Source organism: Danio aesculapii, chromosome 17, assembly GCF_903798145.1.
Source record: "Danio aesculapii chromosome 17, fDanAes4.1, whole genome shotgun sequence".
Classification (NCBI taxonomy): domain Eukaryota; kingdom Metazoa; phylum Chordata; class Actinopteri; order Cypriniformes; family Danionidae; genus Danio; species Danio aesculapii.
The window spans coordinates 40,211,330-40,228,940 of record NC_079451.1 but is presented as its reverse complement, the minus strand read 5'-3'; the positions used below and the strand labels follow the sequence as shown (position 1 = coordinate 40,228,940).

General features: G+C 36.9%; 1 protein-coding gene across 8 annotated transcripts in view; it reads left to right on the top strand.

The window, feature by feature from the left end:
* ralgapa1 (Ral GTPase activating protein catalytic subunit alpha 1) overlaps positions 1 to 17,611 on the top strand; it is a 158,733-nt gene that overhangs the window by 130,374 nt on the left and 10,748 nt on the right. For all 8 annotated transcript variants that reach the window (XM_056477269.1, XM_056477273.1, XM_056477271.1 and 5 more), the window contains one exon: positions 14,553 to 14,677. In XM_056477269.1, coding sequence (XP_056333244.1) covers positions 14,553 to 14,677 — 125 coding nt within the window. The remainder of the gene's footprint in view (positions 1 to 14,552; positions 14,678 to 17,611) is intronic.

The following is a 17,611-nucleotide window of genomic DNA, read 5'->3' as shown; positions in this document are numbered from 1 at the left end:
AAATACGATGGCACAGATAGAAGAAATATTTTCCATATTAAATGGAGATTTTGTTCTAACCAACACCTGAAATTGATATATTAGAAATGGCTTCTATTTCTTGCAGCTGAACAACCGGATAAACTGACAACGATCACCTCAGGTACACCTCATGTGCTTTATTCAGTGTTAAATGCTAATAGTGTGAGTTTAAAGGTCATTTTACATCACATTTATTGCCATACTATTGAAAGCATTCAGAAAGATCACTGAAAGCAGATAAAATAAACCGTTTATAATTGAATTGTGACTCTGGACAAGCCAACACATATAAGTGATTCGGCATGTACATTTAATAATGTTAAAGAGGTTTAAAACATTAATTAGGTTATAAACCTAACCATTTTGTCAGTGAGTGCACTATTCTGTGATTCGAAATGGCTGCATTTAAATTTCTGTCATGTTTCATCTGGTGCAAACAGCCAAATTGCTTATCACTGCAAATCTCATCACGTAGCGTGCTATTAGGACACAGGGTTTCAATGCAACCCACTCACCTAATGTTTACATTCATTATATTTATATTATTTGCTAATTAATGACCACCTCATGTAGAACTCTGAATCTGCGTCTCATTTCAGAGTCTGCTACTGTCCACCGGAGGTCACATTTTGGTCACAGATGCAAACTTTGAGAGCCTTTCTGACTGAATGAATGAAATACACTGTTTTCCAACAAGGCAACTCAAGGTACTGAAATATAATTGGCTAAAGTGACATTAGGCTGGACCAAAGAACCAAAACAAAGACTAACTCACATTTTTAAAGCAGAATATCTGACTTCAGCATTGTTTTTCAGATAAACAAGAATGTTCACTTTGTGTGTTTCTTAAATATCTGCAAACATATTATGGTACTTTTATGCTTTAGAAGAGTCAAAAACTTACATACAGCACCTTTAAAGGTGACAAGCCATGATTGATTGGGAAGAATTTCCAAATTGGAAAAAGTCCAAATTGCATACTCTGACACAGTGACCATCATAAGAGCCTAAAATATTGTGTGGTCTTTCAACATGACACCTTAAAGTTAAGTAATGGAGAAGTTGCGATTTGTTTTTTCTTCTCCGTTAGACTTATGTCTGAGTGAAACACCTTGTCAAATGAGAATAATCTATGGCAGGACTTGATTTCTGTTGGTCAGTGTCATGTGCGTTGTACAGTCTAACAACAAAAATAATGCTTTTTAAAGAACAAGGTAAACCCTCAAGAATATTTAGAATGACCTGTTTCAGTAGTCACCTACCAGCAGATATTTCTATCCAAAGATGCGTATTAAATTGTGCTGGAATATCACATAAAACATTTGCGACACATGCCACTCAAGACAGTTCTGGAAGTAATAATAGTGAACCACTTTGATGACGGACATTGACTGAGGGATTTTAGAATGACCAAAACTGACCAAAAATATGTTTCCATTGTAGCTTATGCTAATTTTTTAGCAGATAAAAGTTTTCCCTTTTCAGTTGTGCGCATCAGTTTTGTTTTGTATTGCATCAAAATGTTTGTGCAATTTGATGTTTGCATTAAGCAGTTTTTATGTTCCGAAATGCACATTAAAATAGATGGAAACATAGCTACTGCTTGTAGTTTTGAAGTCTACATATAGTGCACATATATTATCCAACGACAAGTTTGTTTACTGAAGTTAAAAGTTAACAAAAATATTTTTTATGATCGTCGAACATTTATAGATACACTAGTGAGGCATAACTTGCGAACTGAGGAAAATGTCACGTCTTAACCCTTATGTGCTGTTGGGAATGTTTTCATCCACTCTGGGGTGATTTTGAGTCTTAATTTGGCCACAACTTTCTCTGTGTTTCAAGAAATGAAATGATTTTTGTTAACAAATTTTATTTTGACTCATATTTTGGAAGATGCTTTGGAAATTTAAAAAAATTCAACAATAAACTCAAAATTATCACCCTTTCATTATGTTGGTGGCTTTTTTTGCCCCATTGGCTTCAATTATAATGACATTTTTTGATTGAAAATGTCCATGATGGCATATAATCATCCATTGTTGACTGCTGGTGGTTTTCCCTGTTAAGAAGAGGAAAACTTTGTAATTTTTACTCTTGATCACCATTTAACCCAAATTTAACAAAATGAGTAAAAAAAATGGACGTCTTTGGAAAGTTTCTTTGCTAAGGGGTAAAAGCCCAGTGAAGGACCCGCGAATTGCCAAGGAATAGATCCACAACCCATTTGTCAACAAATCAGGTGAATCCACCATGTCTGTGCAAGAAGATCAACTGCTGAAGATTACAAATAACGGCGGCCTTTTAGGGGCCATTCACATATCGCGTCTTTTCTAGAGTTCACACAAGTTCATTATTTCCAGTAGAGGTGTGATGCGCTCGCAAACAGCATGACACACTCGCACCTTCCAGACACACCTAGTTGAATGAATGCTGCGAGCACACCGCGAGTCATGTGAACTGACCAATCAGCTTCATACTTTGTATGGAATATACACATTTCGGTAGACAAAGTTCCAATCCCAATTCTATTTTTGTACCCCTACCCCTTCCCCTTGGCCCTTAAAACCGAGTGTGAAGGGGAAGGGCTTCAAAATTTACCCCTAAGGAATGGGACAGCACTACAGCACCTGCACACGTCATAATATATCATCGCGATCTAATGCTTCATATTAGATCAAACGATAGCGACTGCTGTAGTAATTCCAGTTGTGTTATTTTTTGGTATTTATCTTCAGGAAATCACTGAAGGCATATATTAAGTTATCATGACGATATAATGTGGCAATAAGATCGTAACTGTACTGTGCATTTACACCATAGTGACAATAGTCATCTATGTAAACACACCAAAAACAACATTAACATTTTACCAGACACTGTAAAAAGCTCATTCCCAGCCACTAGACTTTTCTGACAGGTCATTCTGACATTCTAGTGTCGGAATAGTGTGGGACTGCTGTACAGTTATTATTATGGATTATAGGTAGCTAAACTTAGCGGTTTTTATTTTAGCGGTTTTTTTTTTTAAAGCATGAACGTAAAACACGAACGCGGTTATGAATATATTAAAACATATGTTTGTTTGTTGCAAAAATTTGTAATAATGACAAAAAAATACTTATTTGTTGATCTTCTGATTCCGGGTGCAGCTATACTGCCCTTGTGGCTGGTGTATTCTGGGAAATTTTCTTACCCCTTGGTTTCAACTGTGGTCCTGAAAAATCTCTGTATGAAGGGCTATCTATGCCTTTAAGCTAACAAGAATTGGGACAGCCCTATCCCTTCACGGGGGAATGCGCAATACGAGGGGTAGGGGTAAGGGGAAGGACTAAGGGGTAGAATTGGGATTGGGCCTATTTACCTCAAAACAGAACACCAAAACGCTGCAGTGCTTTTTATTTTTCTCCATAAATAAAATTTGTATCAGAGTGACAGCAATGTCTTATCAGCTCGTCATCCTCTGAGAAAACGGTTGATTGTCGCATAGCAACTTACGAACACCAGCCTCCCAATCGGTCCGCAGTAAAATTGTCAAGCACTGACTGATCCGCTGTAATAAAAAGGTTTGGGACCACTGGAGTATAGTGTGTGTATGAGAGAGAAACCTTTGTGCATTATCTTGATATGTCTGAGAAAATCTAAATAGGCAGCTCTGCTCTCAGAACATATATATATATATATATATATATATACATGTATAACTATATAACTTATATAGAACTACATATAAAAGCCAGAAACTTTTTTGCACAGGCCTATTTATAGGAATAATGGTGCCAACTGATGATCAACAGTAAAAATGTAACATTGTACCTCTTCCCAACAAGGAAAAGGACCAACAATCAAGAATGCATGGTTATATGGTGTCATGGCTTTCCAATCAAAAAATGTAATTACAATTGAAGTCAATGGGGCGAAAACAGCCACAGATATAACAAATTGGTAGTGAATTTGAACAGTGCACAAGGGTTAAACTTAATTTACATTAAATAATTTTAAATATAAAAAATAAATTTAAAAAATGTCTATTTTCCATTTATGAAAATATATCGGCCAGCGCTGGAAAGTTAGTTAGCTCCGCGGTCATGTAAATCTCTGTTAAAGCAGGGCGACTGTAAGCTGTATCTGGGCTAAGTGATTTCTCACAGGGTTTGACAGACGTGTCCTGACAAAAGTACCTGTGGAGACTCTGTGGTTTGTGGTTTGCGTGAGCAGACTCCTCTGTGCGCGTCCCACCGGGCTGTGTGTGAGGATACGAGAGCCGTTCGGCAGCCGGACAGTGTCTCTCTCTGCGGGACTGCGGATCCCGCTCTGGCTTCCTTTGAAAGCCGCCAATAATGTCCTACAGAGGAATTCTCAGCGCAGATATTAACAACCACACCATGTGGAGAAAATGACTGATCATGTGTGTAATTAAAACGTGGCGTGTGTGAGTGTGTGATTTGGGACGGTGTTCTCTATGCTCTCCTCAGATACTGTGCCGTGTTAATTTGCAAGGAAAGAGCAGGGAATAGCTGTGATACTGGAGATATTGGCCGAGTGTCACCCTTGTCCTGTCACACATTTGATTGTCCCAAGCTGCACTTCTGATGTTTCCAAGCACAAATGTCCTTGGAGATGGCCTGTTTTTGTTTGTCTTCTCACTGTATTTTAAGATCCACTCAAACATCTGTTTGGTGCAGTGAATATATTGTAGCAAAGGCCTGTGCTCTGTTCAGATTAGGCTTTTAATTCAGGTTCAGTTAAATTGGTAGCAAATAAAATGCTGAATTTAACTTAATTTATATTCATTTGAATTTTTTAATTTAAAAATTACATTTCTAGTTAATTCAAAGAATTTAATATATAAAATATATTAAATATATATGATTATCTATATATTCATACAACAGTTCTGTCTGGTTCTTGAATCTGATTGGCTGATAGCCGTGTGATATTCTGCCAGTAACAGCACTCATACCGCCTCTTCACCTTTCACCCTTGTGTATAACTCCGCCCACATACAGCGACAAGTAGAGGACAGTCTACATATTGCAGCTGTTGGGCAACATAATGTAATTTTGAGGCTTTTTTAGTCGAGAATGTAGTTGTGTAGTTGTTTAGATTGCAACTATGCAGTGTATTTATAAGGATAGTGCCTATTTTAAAATATTTATAATTTCTGAGAGATAGAGATATTTATCATTTCTGATCTGATATCTGTTGGACAGTATATATATATATATATATATATAAGCCTTACGTGTGCAGCTGTTTTACTACTTGAGATGTATACTATGTGTTGTGTGTGGCTAGTGATTTAATTTTTATTTTACTCTTCAGCACTTTGGTCTAATGCTCGGTATTTGTAAAGTGCTTTATAAATAAAGTGGAATGAATGAATATACCAGGAAGAAGAAGCTGCCTTTTTTATTTTTTATTTTTATTTTATTTTTTTTTTAATTTTTTTTATTTCTTGTTGGACACATATCTGATTGAAACCAAAGTGAATCCAAAACTTATGTCAGGAATTGGTTTTGTCCATCTGTTATTTTTTACTGTAGATGTTTTGATTGTTGTTGTTTGCTATTGGTCGATGTCATGTGAGTATCACATTTGCTAGCATTTGACATGAAGAGTTGTGGTGATTTTATTTTTTTGTTTTTAATGATAATGGGTGTGGTGGCACAGTGGCTCAGTGGTTAGCACAGTTGCCTCACAGCAATAAAGTCGCTGGTTCGACTCCCGACTGGGCCAGTTGGCATTTCTGTGTGGAGTTTGCATGTTCTCCCTGTGTTTGCGTGGGTTTCCTCCGGGTGCTCCGGTTTCCCCCACAGTCCAAAGGCTGCATGTCAACCTCGCTATTATAAAATGATTTCTAGAATCTCCATTGTAGTATCTGATTTGAGTTCATTTTGTTATTAAGAAGAAATGCCGTATTTACATCGTTAGGTATTTCAAATTGCTCTTCTCAAACTTCACTAAACAAAGAATGGAAAAGAACTTCACTGTGTGTTAGGGCCTATGTTAACAGGGTTTCTGCAGGTTTCACCAAGTCAAATTTAAGACTTCTTAACACCTTTTTAAGATGTATACAGAGCTGAACACTAAGGATTTTTTTCTAATGGCATTGTTTGGCCAATGAAAAAGATTTTAACTTGCTTCATCAAAACAACTTTAATTTAGTTATATTCTAAGCACTTACGTTAAATGTGTCAAAACAAGCAAAATCTACTTTAAATATTTACAAAACTATAATTAACTAAATTCATGCACAACAGTCTGTCTATAATACATGGAGAACTTTTAAATAAAAGTTATTGAAAGGAAGATAATTACACTCTATTTTAGGTAAATAAGAATTAAATATGTAACTTTTGTTTATAGTTTTATTGAGATGGATTATTGGTAATTGGTCGGCTTGATTGGTAACTTTAAAACCACCTGACAAAAGTCTTGTCACCTATTCAAGTTTTAGGAAAAACAAATAATTACTTGACTTCTAGTTGATCATTTGGTATCAGAAGTGGTTTATATGAAAGGCAAAGGCCTCTAGATTACGCTTATTTTACCAAAATAAAATATGATCATGCCTTGATTTTTAATTATTAATTAGGACAGTAAGATTTGACTTTACTTAGACAAAAGTCTTGTCACTTAACAGAAAAAATGTACAGTATAAAATATAAAGTCATGGTGCAGTCGAAAAAGAATTAATATTGTGTATGACTCCCATGAGCTTGGACAACTACATCCATACATCTCTGCAATGACTCAAATAACTTATTAATAAAGTCATCTGGAATGGCAAAGGAAGCGTTCTTGCAGGACTTTCAGAGTTCATCAAGATACTTTGGATTCATCTTCAATGCCTCCTCCTCCATCTTACTGCAGACATGCTCAATAATGTTCATGTCTGGTGACTGGGCTGGCCAATCCTGGAGCACCTTGATATGCACTATAGGTTAATTGGATGAACCAAGCCTTAATGTATGAGTTTCTAGTAATGGGTTGCGGCCGCTGCATAAAAGAGATGCTGGACTAGTTGGCAGTTCATTCAGCTGTGGCTACCCCTGATAAATAAGGGACTTAGTCGAAGGCAAATGAATGATAATGGTTGTTGAGATGTTAAAATCATAAAATGTCATAAGTCATTGTATCTTGTATCTTATTAATAAAGTCATCTGGAATCGCAAAGGAAGCGTTCTTGCAGGACTCCCAGAGTTCATCAAGATTCATCTTCAATGCCTCCTCTTTCATCTTACCGCAGACATGCTCAATAACGTTCATGTCTGGTGACTGGGCTGGCCAATCCTGGAGCACCTTGATATGCACTATAGGTTAATTGGATGAACCAAGCCTTAGTGTATGAGTTTCTAGTAATGGGTTGCGGCTGGAAGGGCATCTGCTGCGTAAAAGAGATGCAGGAATAGTTGGCGGTTCATTCAGCTGTGGCTACCCCTGATAAATAAGGGACTTAGTCAAAGGCAAATGAATGATAATGGTTGTTGAGATGTTAAAATCATAAAATGTCATAAGTCATTGTATCTTGTATAGTGTGTTGTTTTTGCTATTGGTCGATATCATGTATCGCATTACATTCAAATTCAGATTATTCAAATGATCATAATTCACAAAGGCAATTATGATTAAAGAAATATTCTTTGTGCTCTTACGCCACAGTTCTGATGTAGTCTTTCTATAGTTCTTGTGGTCTACCCAGACGTATTCGCCAGACAGCATGTTGTCAGAGAGGAGTTGTGTGGGGGTCGAGGTGACTGACATGACTTTGACTTTGTGAAAAGCTTCTCCTCCTTTGGAGAGCCGTGCTTCAGTTCTCCAGCGCTGCCTCCGGCTCCGAGAGGGGGAGGGAATCAAATCGGGGGTAGCAGGAGTGATCAATTTGGAGGCTATCAGCACCAGCATGTTCGGAGTGCTGAATTAACACACCACCGGGGACTGTTCCTGGAGCCCACCACGAGCCCTTCACTCCTAATGTGCTAACAAGCTCACTTTTGCTGTCTCTTCAGTGGCAATTTCTCTCTTTCCTTCCAGAACCCGGGAGTTCAGCGCGGTGACAATGAAAAGCTCCGTAGGAGGGGGGGAAGAGGCCAGGAGTATTTTTTCCCCCCTTCTGCCTTTCATCCACAAGGAAAATGAGTTTCTGGTAATGCACAAAAGGCTCTTTTTTATCCTCCTCTCCTCTTGGAGCATGTGATGCTAGAGAGGGCGCAAGAACCCGGCACGCACTCTCTTAAAAGGACTTTCTCCTTTTTAACAAGCCGTCATAAAAAAACACACCACCCATCAAAAATTCAATTACAGTGGATGCAAGGCCCGGGTTATTTGGGTGAATACATGGTGCAAAAAAGAGAGCGGGGAAAAAAGAGGAACTGTTTTTCTCTTTACCTCTGTCTTTGTGACACACAAAGAGCATCTGAAGTCAACAGCGGAGAGGATTTGTTGTCTTGGTGACAGGGTGGCATTAGCGGCTCATCTCAGGTTCAGGATGGTGACCGCATGTTGGGCGGCTCTGAGAGGACTATTAAGACGCACAGCGGTGCTGCTTACCATTTGCTCTCGCTGTTTCCAATGGCTGCCCGCTTGTGGATGGAATACTGGCATATAAACTCTGGTCACCTTTGCTCTTTATTCTGGCCTTGAACTGTGTGTGTAGCAGTGGACTAAAACTTCAGAAAGACACAGGCCAACAGTAAAACCCAAGACCCAGATCCTGAAGTGGCAGAAGGTCGATTTTTCCAATGAATCATCTGGTGAACTGCATCCCAATCATCACAAATACTGCAGAAGACCTACTGGAACCTGCATGGACCCAATATTCTCACGCAAGTCAGTCAAGTTTGGTAAAGGAAAAATCATGGTTTGGGGTTACATTCAGTATGGGGGCGTATGAGAGATCTGCAGAGTGGATGACAACATAAACAGCCTGAGGTATCAAGACATTTGTGCTGCCCATTACATTATAAACCACTGAAGAGGGCAAATTCTTCAGCAGGATAGCGCTTCTCATCCTTCAGCCTCCACATCAAAATTCCTGAAAGCAAAGAAGGTCAAGGAGCTCCAGGATTGGCCAGCCCAGTCACCAGAAATGAACATTATTGAGAATGTCTGGGGTAAGATGGAAGAGGAGGCACTGAAGATGAATCCAAAGAATCTTAATTAACTCTGGGAGCCCTGCAAGAACGCTTTCTTTGCCATTCCAGATGACTTTATTAATAAGTTATTTGAGTCATTGCAGAGATGTATGGATGCAGTCCTCAATATTAATTCTTTTTCCACCGGGTTTGACCGGAAATGACACAGGCTTCTTCCAAAAGATAATATGACGATGTACAAGAGGCATCATAGTGGGAAAAAAAAAGCTTTTATTTACATTTGTACAAGGCAGAATTTGCCAGGAGTGTGTATAATTTTGTCCTTGACTGTATATTTTTCAATAATGATGCTCTTACTCTCAATAATATGTTCAGAACAAATGAAGTGTACAGTCAGAAGCTTTAGATTAATGAATAGCAGCCATGACTGAATGTTTCAGTCAGTTAGTCAATACGAGTGCTATTCTGAGCTCTGTTAACACGGCTGTCAAGACCATCAGCGGCTCAGTCACGTTCTGCTTATGCTTGTAGTACTGCATGTGTCTAATTACGTCGCACCCACAGACACTTTGGCTGGCTGCTTTCTCTTCTCCTCAGCGGGAGCCTCTCACCCGCTCGCTCCAGGGTTTGCTGGGGCCCGTCCGCAGGAAACGTGTCTGCTGGAGAGAGGAAAAGGCAAACGACAGATCTGCGTGAGTGTCGCGTTTTCAGCTGGAGACGCTCCGTATGTGTGCCACTTCATCGCCAGAAACACCCCCAAAAAACAAGAGCTGAGAATATCGTCATCCCAGCAGGACCTTTTCGTCTTTTTGTCTCATGTGCTTTATTTTCTCGTGTGATGCAACATCCGACATTATCTGAAAGCGTGCGCTCGTGGTTTACCGGGTTAGAGTTAGTTTAGGGGTACATTATTGGTATATTATACTGAGTTAGGGATTGAGTTATGAATGCAGCGAAGACCATATGACAGCAAACTACTTTATCAAATTTTTCCTCATAAACCGAATCCCTTTGTTTTTAAACCATACATAGACACATAATCCAATCTCTTCTATTAACTTAATACCATTATATTTCTTAACAGAATATTTGTCAGGCTTGTTGGACATTTTCAATAAATAGGGGTGTATATATTTTATATTTTTTTGGATGTTTGGTTTTGATTTCTGTAGTACATGTTAAAAGCTACTAAAATCAATAAAGACAGTGCTAAAAAAATTGGGGTGTTACACCAAAGGGCAAAATGTAACCGTTTTAAATTTGTGCCAAAAAGAATAATATTTTTTATTATTAATTTCTGAGAAAAACATAATTTAAAGATATATTTCACCCAAAGCTGAAAGTTATGTCTTCTCTAACTCGCCCTTCACTTCAAACCTGTTTGATTTTCTTTCTTCCGTTGATTACAAAAAAGATATTTTGAAAAAAGCTGGCAACCTGTAACCATTGACTTCCATAGTTATTGTTTTGTCCTCCAATGGAGGTCAATTGTTACAGGCTATCAGCATTCTTCAAAATATCTTCTTTTGTGTTCAACAGAAAAAAAGAAAGTTCTAGAGGTTTAGAACCACTTTTAATTTTTGAGTGAACTATCTCTTTAATGTCATGGACTTCATAGCGTGCTTAAGTCACATGATCTTGAATGAGGTCCTTTAGCTCATTAAAAAATTCCATGCAATTGCAGATCTAAAATGAGCATATACAGTATACTTCGTCCCAAGCGGCACACAATGCACGATGTACTTAGCACTTACACACTCAACTGCATAGAATTTAGTGTCGTCTCAAATAGTTTTTTTTACTAACCGGAAATTCAAACCGTTTCCCAGATGGCATTTAATGTTTGCCAAATCAGTGAACTAAAAGAACAAACTACCTAATAGTAGCTGCCATGAGTATACTTGCATTCACCATTGGCAGGCGGCATAATCACTCTAGTAAGAGAATTTTGCTTTTGCAATCTAAAATAAATAAAGATAGCTCCACCCCTTCTGTTACGTGAGCAAAGCTGCGGCTGTTGAGTGTGTAAAGTATTCAGCATTCCACACTTCTTTTTACATTTAGTCATTTAGCAGACGCTTTTGTCCAAAGCAGCTTACAATTGAGGAGGCATTCAGTGATTCAACAAGAAGAGGCAATACACACAAGAAGTGCTAGTTATACAGAGAAGTGTTCAGAGTATGTAGTGCTAGAGTATGTGTTTTTAAAAATTAGAGAGAGAGAGAGTGTTTCTACAGGTGGTCTTGGGTTTATTCACTATGGTTAATGTGTTCTCGGAAGAGATCGGTTTTTACTTATCATTTGAAGGATATCAGTGAATCCGCAGTCCATGTTGGAATGGGAAGATCATTCCACCAGCGGGGAACATTGAATAAAAAGGTTTTGGAAAGTGACTTATAGCCTCTCTGTGATGGTTCCACAAGGTGGTGCTCACAGCCCAACCGGAGGCTCCTGGGGGGGTGTAGACCTACAGGATCTTTTTGTTAATGATTGTTGTTGTCATTTGAGTATTGTTTGTAGTTTAAATTTGTATTTTTATTGGTATAGGCCTTTAACATCTAGCAAAGGGACCATCAATGACCTTTTTTCTCAGGAACCATATTTCTAAAAGTGCTGTTGACTTGAAATTTTCAGCAGATGTTGGTAACAACCAAAGAAATTTATATATGTAAAGAAAACTAGTTAATTTAGAAATTAAGAAACAGTGAAAGCCCAGACAGCAGCTGAAATCTCTTAGTACTGTAGTTCTTCAGCAACCCACTGCTCTTCATCATTGTAAATTAGTATTAGCTGCTTCAGTCCAACATCCATATTATCATGATGATGAAGATGAAACCAAGGTGGACATTTCAGCAAGACAATGATCCAAAACACAGCCAAGGAAACTCTCAAATGCTTTCAGAGAAAGAAAATCAAGCTGTAGAATGGCCCAGCCAATCACCTGACTCGAATCCAATAGAAAATACCAAATAAAGATCAAATTTGATAGACGAGACTCTCAGAACCATCAAGACTTTTACACTCTGTTGAAGTCTGTGGAAAACTCATACCTGAGCAATTCATGTGACTTCATTTTCCATATGAGAGGCATCTTTAAGCTGCCGTCACCAAAAAAGCCTTTCATATAAAGTAATAAATACGTTCCAGTAGTTCAGTACTTGTGTCATTCCATTGTTCCTACACACAACTAATTTGTAAGATTTTTCTTATTGTTTGTTTTCTTTTTTTGTTGTTGTTTTTATTGTTTGAGTTTTTACCTTAATCTGCTTGAATTCCATGTCAACAGCTCATTTGGAAATATTATTCCCCTTGCATTATTTATACTACTAAATTGCATTGAATAGTGCATAAGTAGGCGATTTGTGACCCACCAATAGTATCACACATGATTTTCAGCAACACAATGCATCAAATACCTATGTTTATTTGAGCTGAGAATATCCTCATCCCAGCAGGACCTCTGTTTCTCTCAGTTTTTTTTGTCACATGCATTTTAGGGCTGCGAAATATTGTTAAAAAAAATCTAGCATTGCAATTTTTTTTGTTTTGCAATATACATTGCGATATGAGTACAATTTTCCATGATAACTCAATATCTCTATAGATAAGAAAAAAGAAAAACAAACAAAAAAAAGAATTTATAATGTTAGACCTATGGGGCTATTTCTGAGTGCATCTCCATAAAATCTAATAAACAATCTATAATCTGTCCCCCGACACATTTTTGATGTGGTCTGTACTATATGCAGTGCATTTCTGTATTTGCTTGTGTATTTTCATGCATAACAATCTATAAATACGAGCAAGAAAAAGATGCAATTGAAAAAGTGTTTTATGTTTTCCAGGGGCGTACCAGGGTAATTTAGTGATTTTGAGGCCCTAAGCAATTCCAGCCATGGGGCCAGAGTCCTGAAATGCACCCTTTCTACTTTTATTCAATTTTTATTTATATTACTATTTTTTTAAATCACTCAATCATCTTTTCAACATTTTAAATTAATGCAATTTCTACATTGTAAGTGATTAGTTTTCTTAAAATGAATTTACAACTAAAAATAATACATATTTTTTTATAAAAATTACAGCTGAACTGCTCCATGATGTATAGTTTATTTGGTAATATTATTATTACATAACAATACATTATTAAAATAATACTATTTTTGATTGTATATAAAATAATATTTAATTATGTTATAATTGTATTTGTTTAACACTAAATATGGTAGAAGACATAGTTCATAGACATATCTCAGTGTTTCCTCTTGGATTTTTTCCAGCCGTGGCAGATCTACATCTGGCGTTATTTCAATGACAAATGTCGTGAGTGCAGTATTACATGTCGAGATCTCATTTATGTAATACGAGTGTGCGAATCTCTTTGCCTGCACGCTGATTTCCTCTGTTCGTGCACAAAACTTGTTGCACACCCTCAAATATACGCTGCTCAAGTTCAGATTTTCTTGCGTTTATGCTTTTATGTAACGAGTATGTCTCCGAACAGAAATGTTTGCGCTGTTATAATTCACTTACCTTTTAATACGTTTTGGTGCGATTATAACCCGCTAATAAAAAAGAAAAGGAAAACGACTGAATGTTTGAAATGAGAAGCTGTAATTTAGCAGTAGCGGGAATGAATTTTGGTTAGGCGCCCCACTACGGAAGAATTAATCTAGCAGAAACATGTAATATATACTTTTAGATATTTATTGGGGCCCCCAGATTTCCTGGGGTCCTAGGCGGCCACTTACCTTGCTTATTGGTTAAATCCGCCCCTGTCAAGTACAGTAATTACAATAACTCAATAAAATTAATCATTATTAAAATCACAAATGGTGCAATTTCTTATTCCTGGATGCTTTTAAGGTCATTATACAATCACAGGCATCAAAATCACATGCAAATGATAAATTCAAATACAAATTCAACATTGGATATGCTGTGATGTGTCCGTTGCGAATGGTCACATTGCAATATCGATGCTGAAACGATATATTGTGCAGCCCTACTTCATTTCTCCAGTGACGCAGCATTCGGTGTCATCCGAACTCATGTGCTCTTGGTTTACAGAGTTATGAATGCAGCGAAGACCATATGCCAGCGAACTACTTAATCAAATCGTTCCCCATTAACAGAATCCCTCCGTTTTTAAACCCATACACAGAGACATAATCCAATCCCTTCCATTTGCCCAATACCATCATTTTTCTTAACCGAATAACACAGACAGTAAGATGTCCATTGATACCCAGTGTCACCATACGTAAAGCAATGACAGCTTTGTAATGTGGTTTACAGAACGATGGGAGAATTGTTAACCCGTGGCATCCTGGCTAACTGTTTGACCACTCCATATTGATGTGTTTGTGTTGCTTCTTTTTTTTAATCGATGCGCTTTGTTTGTTTGACTTTAACTCGCATATCTGTCAGCTATGAAGAGAGGGCCAGATATCTGGAGACGATAGTCCAGCATCACTTGGAGCCCACGACGTTTGAGGACTATGCAGCTCGTGTTTTCTGTCCTGCACCTTTCCACTATCTTCCATCTGAAGCAGGTGGGCGATTGTTGAATTAATGAATGAAATGATCTGATCTGTCGATGTGCACTGCTCACCATTCACAATTACATCAAGTTACAGACTCTCTGACCTTGAAGGGTTTGTTCACACCAAAATTTATATTCTGTCATCATTTATTTGCCCTCATGTCTTTGCAAACCAATGAGAAATTACTTGATCTTCAGAACACTAATTGAGTGACAGTTGAAGATAGAATTATTAGCGCTCCTGAATTATTAGTATACACAGTGCTCAGCATAATTAAGTACACCCCATTTTGAAAATCCATTTCTTAGTGAATATAGGCAATGTGTTTTGGTGCATTAAACAAAACAGATTTATTAAACAGATATATTTATTCAAATTATATTTTAGTCATATTTAGAAATTGAAAGATAATACAATTAAATTCAAGCAAAATATTACAAAAAATATTATAACATTCAAAATTTCTATTTTATTTTTATTTATTTTTTTTGCTTTTCTTGATTTTTCCTCTTTTTAAAATTAGTTTTTAATATTTTTCTATAAGATATAAATATAGCTGTACTAGTTTTTGAACTGTTATCGTAATTTATTTGTTGTAAGCTCCAGATTTGGCTTCAGTACTGACTAATCTAATGTATATGCACAAACTTATTCAATTCAATTCACCTTTATTTGTATAGCGCTTTTACAATGTAGATTGTGTCAAAGCAGCTTCACATAGAAGATTTTCAGTTTTCAGTGTTTAAGTTCAGTTCAGTTTAGCTCAGTTCAGTGTGGTTTAATAATCACTACTGAGAGTCCAAACACTGAAGAGCAAATTTATCAATGCGCAGCTCTACAGGTTCGGAACTATGCAAGCCAGTGGTGACAGCGGCAAGAGACAAACTTCACCAATTGGCGAAAGTGAAGAATTAAAAAACCTTGAGAGAAACCAGGCTCTTTTGGGCACGACCATTTCTCCTATGGCCAAACGCCTTGTGCAGAGCCGCAGTCATACAATAATATTGTATAGCTTCCTATTAAAATATGAATTTAAAAGATAGATTTGTGAGGAGTGGACTTGTATATGCTGAGCACTGTGTGTGTGTGTGTGTGTGTGTGTGTGTGTGTGTGTGTGTGTGTGTGTGTGTGTGTGTGTGTGTGTGTATATATATTAGTACAGTTGATAAGTTAAAATATGGCTGAAAAATAGCAAAAATAAAGTGTAAGAAATAATTTTACCACAACTAAACCATGCATTTATGCATTTTACGTTTTGCTATTGACCATAAAGTCAGACCACTTCTATAATTCAGGTAAATCTGCATGTTTTTTGAGTATGTCATACAGTAATTTACAGAATTATTATTTCTCCTGAATTATTAGCCCTCTTTCATATTTTTTCCCCAATTTCTGTTTAATGGAAAGAAGATTTTTTTTCAACACATTTTAAAGCACAAGTTCTTTCATCTTGACATCTTCATGATGACAGTACATAATATTTGACTAGACATTTTTCAAGATACTAGTATTCAGTTTAAAGTGGAATTTAAAGGCTTAATTAGGCAAGTTAGGATAGGCAAATCATTGTATGATGATGGTTTTTTCTGTAGACAATCAAAAATGATATTGCTTAAGAGGGCTAATAATATTGAGCTCAAAATGCTTTTTAAAAAATTTAAAACTGCTTTTATTATTATTATCTTTTATTCTAAATAAAACAAATAAGACTTTCTCCAAAAGAAAAAATATTATAGGAAATACTGTGAAAAATTCCTCGCTCTGTTAAACATCATTTGGGAAAATACATTTCCGAATGAAACGCGGTAGTGGTCGGCAACTCTGGTGTCATTTGAATCTAACTATTGTAAGCGGTCTAACAATATAGTGTTCCCATGTCCCAACGTTATTTCGGAACAGCTTACCTGTGATTTGTTTCAATCTTATTGAGCACAGGTACAGCCAGTGCTCTTGACTGTTACACATGATGAACGCATGGACCAGTGTATTCTGCACATGCATTTTATTCGCATAGTCTGTGCGCACATCATCTGCATAACGGTCCTCAGAGCATGTTTTATCATGCAGAGCAAAGTTAGGATGCACTGTCCTTAAAGGATGTTTAGCTTACATTAGAAAACGGTCAGTTTACTGTTAGGAAACCCACATCAGGCATGTCTCATCACATAGGGGTAAACAAAACTGACATTTGGCCTACAATCCTTGCACAACCTACACTTTTATTTGTTATCTCTCTCTTTTGGTAGTACCCAGTTTAAATGTGAGATTTTAGACATCAGATCTAAATTTAGCGGTAACGGTCGGGTAGAAAATGAATCTAAGCGGACAGCGGGTGAACAAAGACTGAATGTACGGCAGGAGCAGTCATGTGCGGATTAAAACCGGACTGTAAAAACGGTCCCGCACAGATCTCTACTTTTGACTTTAACTGTACATCTCTGGAAAATAAAGAGCAGCTTTAAAAGGGGTTTATCTGTTATATGGATTTGTCATTAACCTTTTATTGAGAGAAGAATCATATATGGTAACTTCATTGACTCTGATTACAATATAATTTGTTTTTCAGTCATAAAGGTTTAAAAGTCTTGTAATAAACCCCATTAATACTCCAGGAATTTATGCAAAGATTATTTCAATTAGTGCCCTCTGTTAAGAGAGAATTTTATTTTAGAAACTGCTTATAACGTTTTTATAATGTAAGATAATATAAGCTGAGCCCCTTTATCAAACCAAATTAATCAAATTATCTTTTTCTTGTTTTTTTTTACTGGATTTATGAAGTGTGTGTTGGAGTAAAATGGTCATATTTGTTTTATTCTATCTTATAAAAGTCTCTTTACATTTAATTTAAAAAAGCAATCTTGATTAAAACGATAAAAAATGTCAGATAATGATTGTCAGTGAAGCTCAAGCATGTTTTCTTCACAAGAGCCAATTAGATGA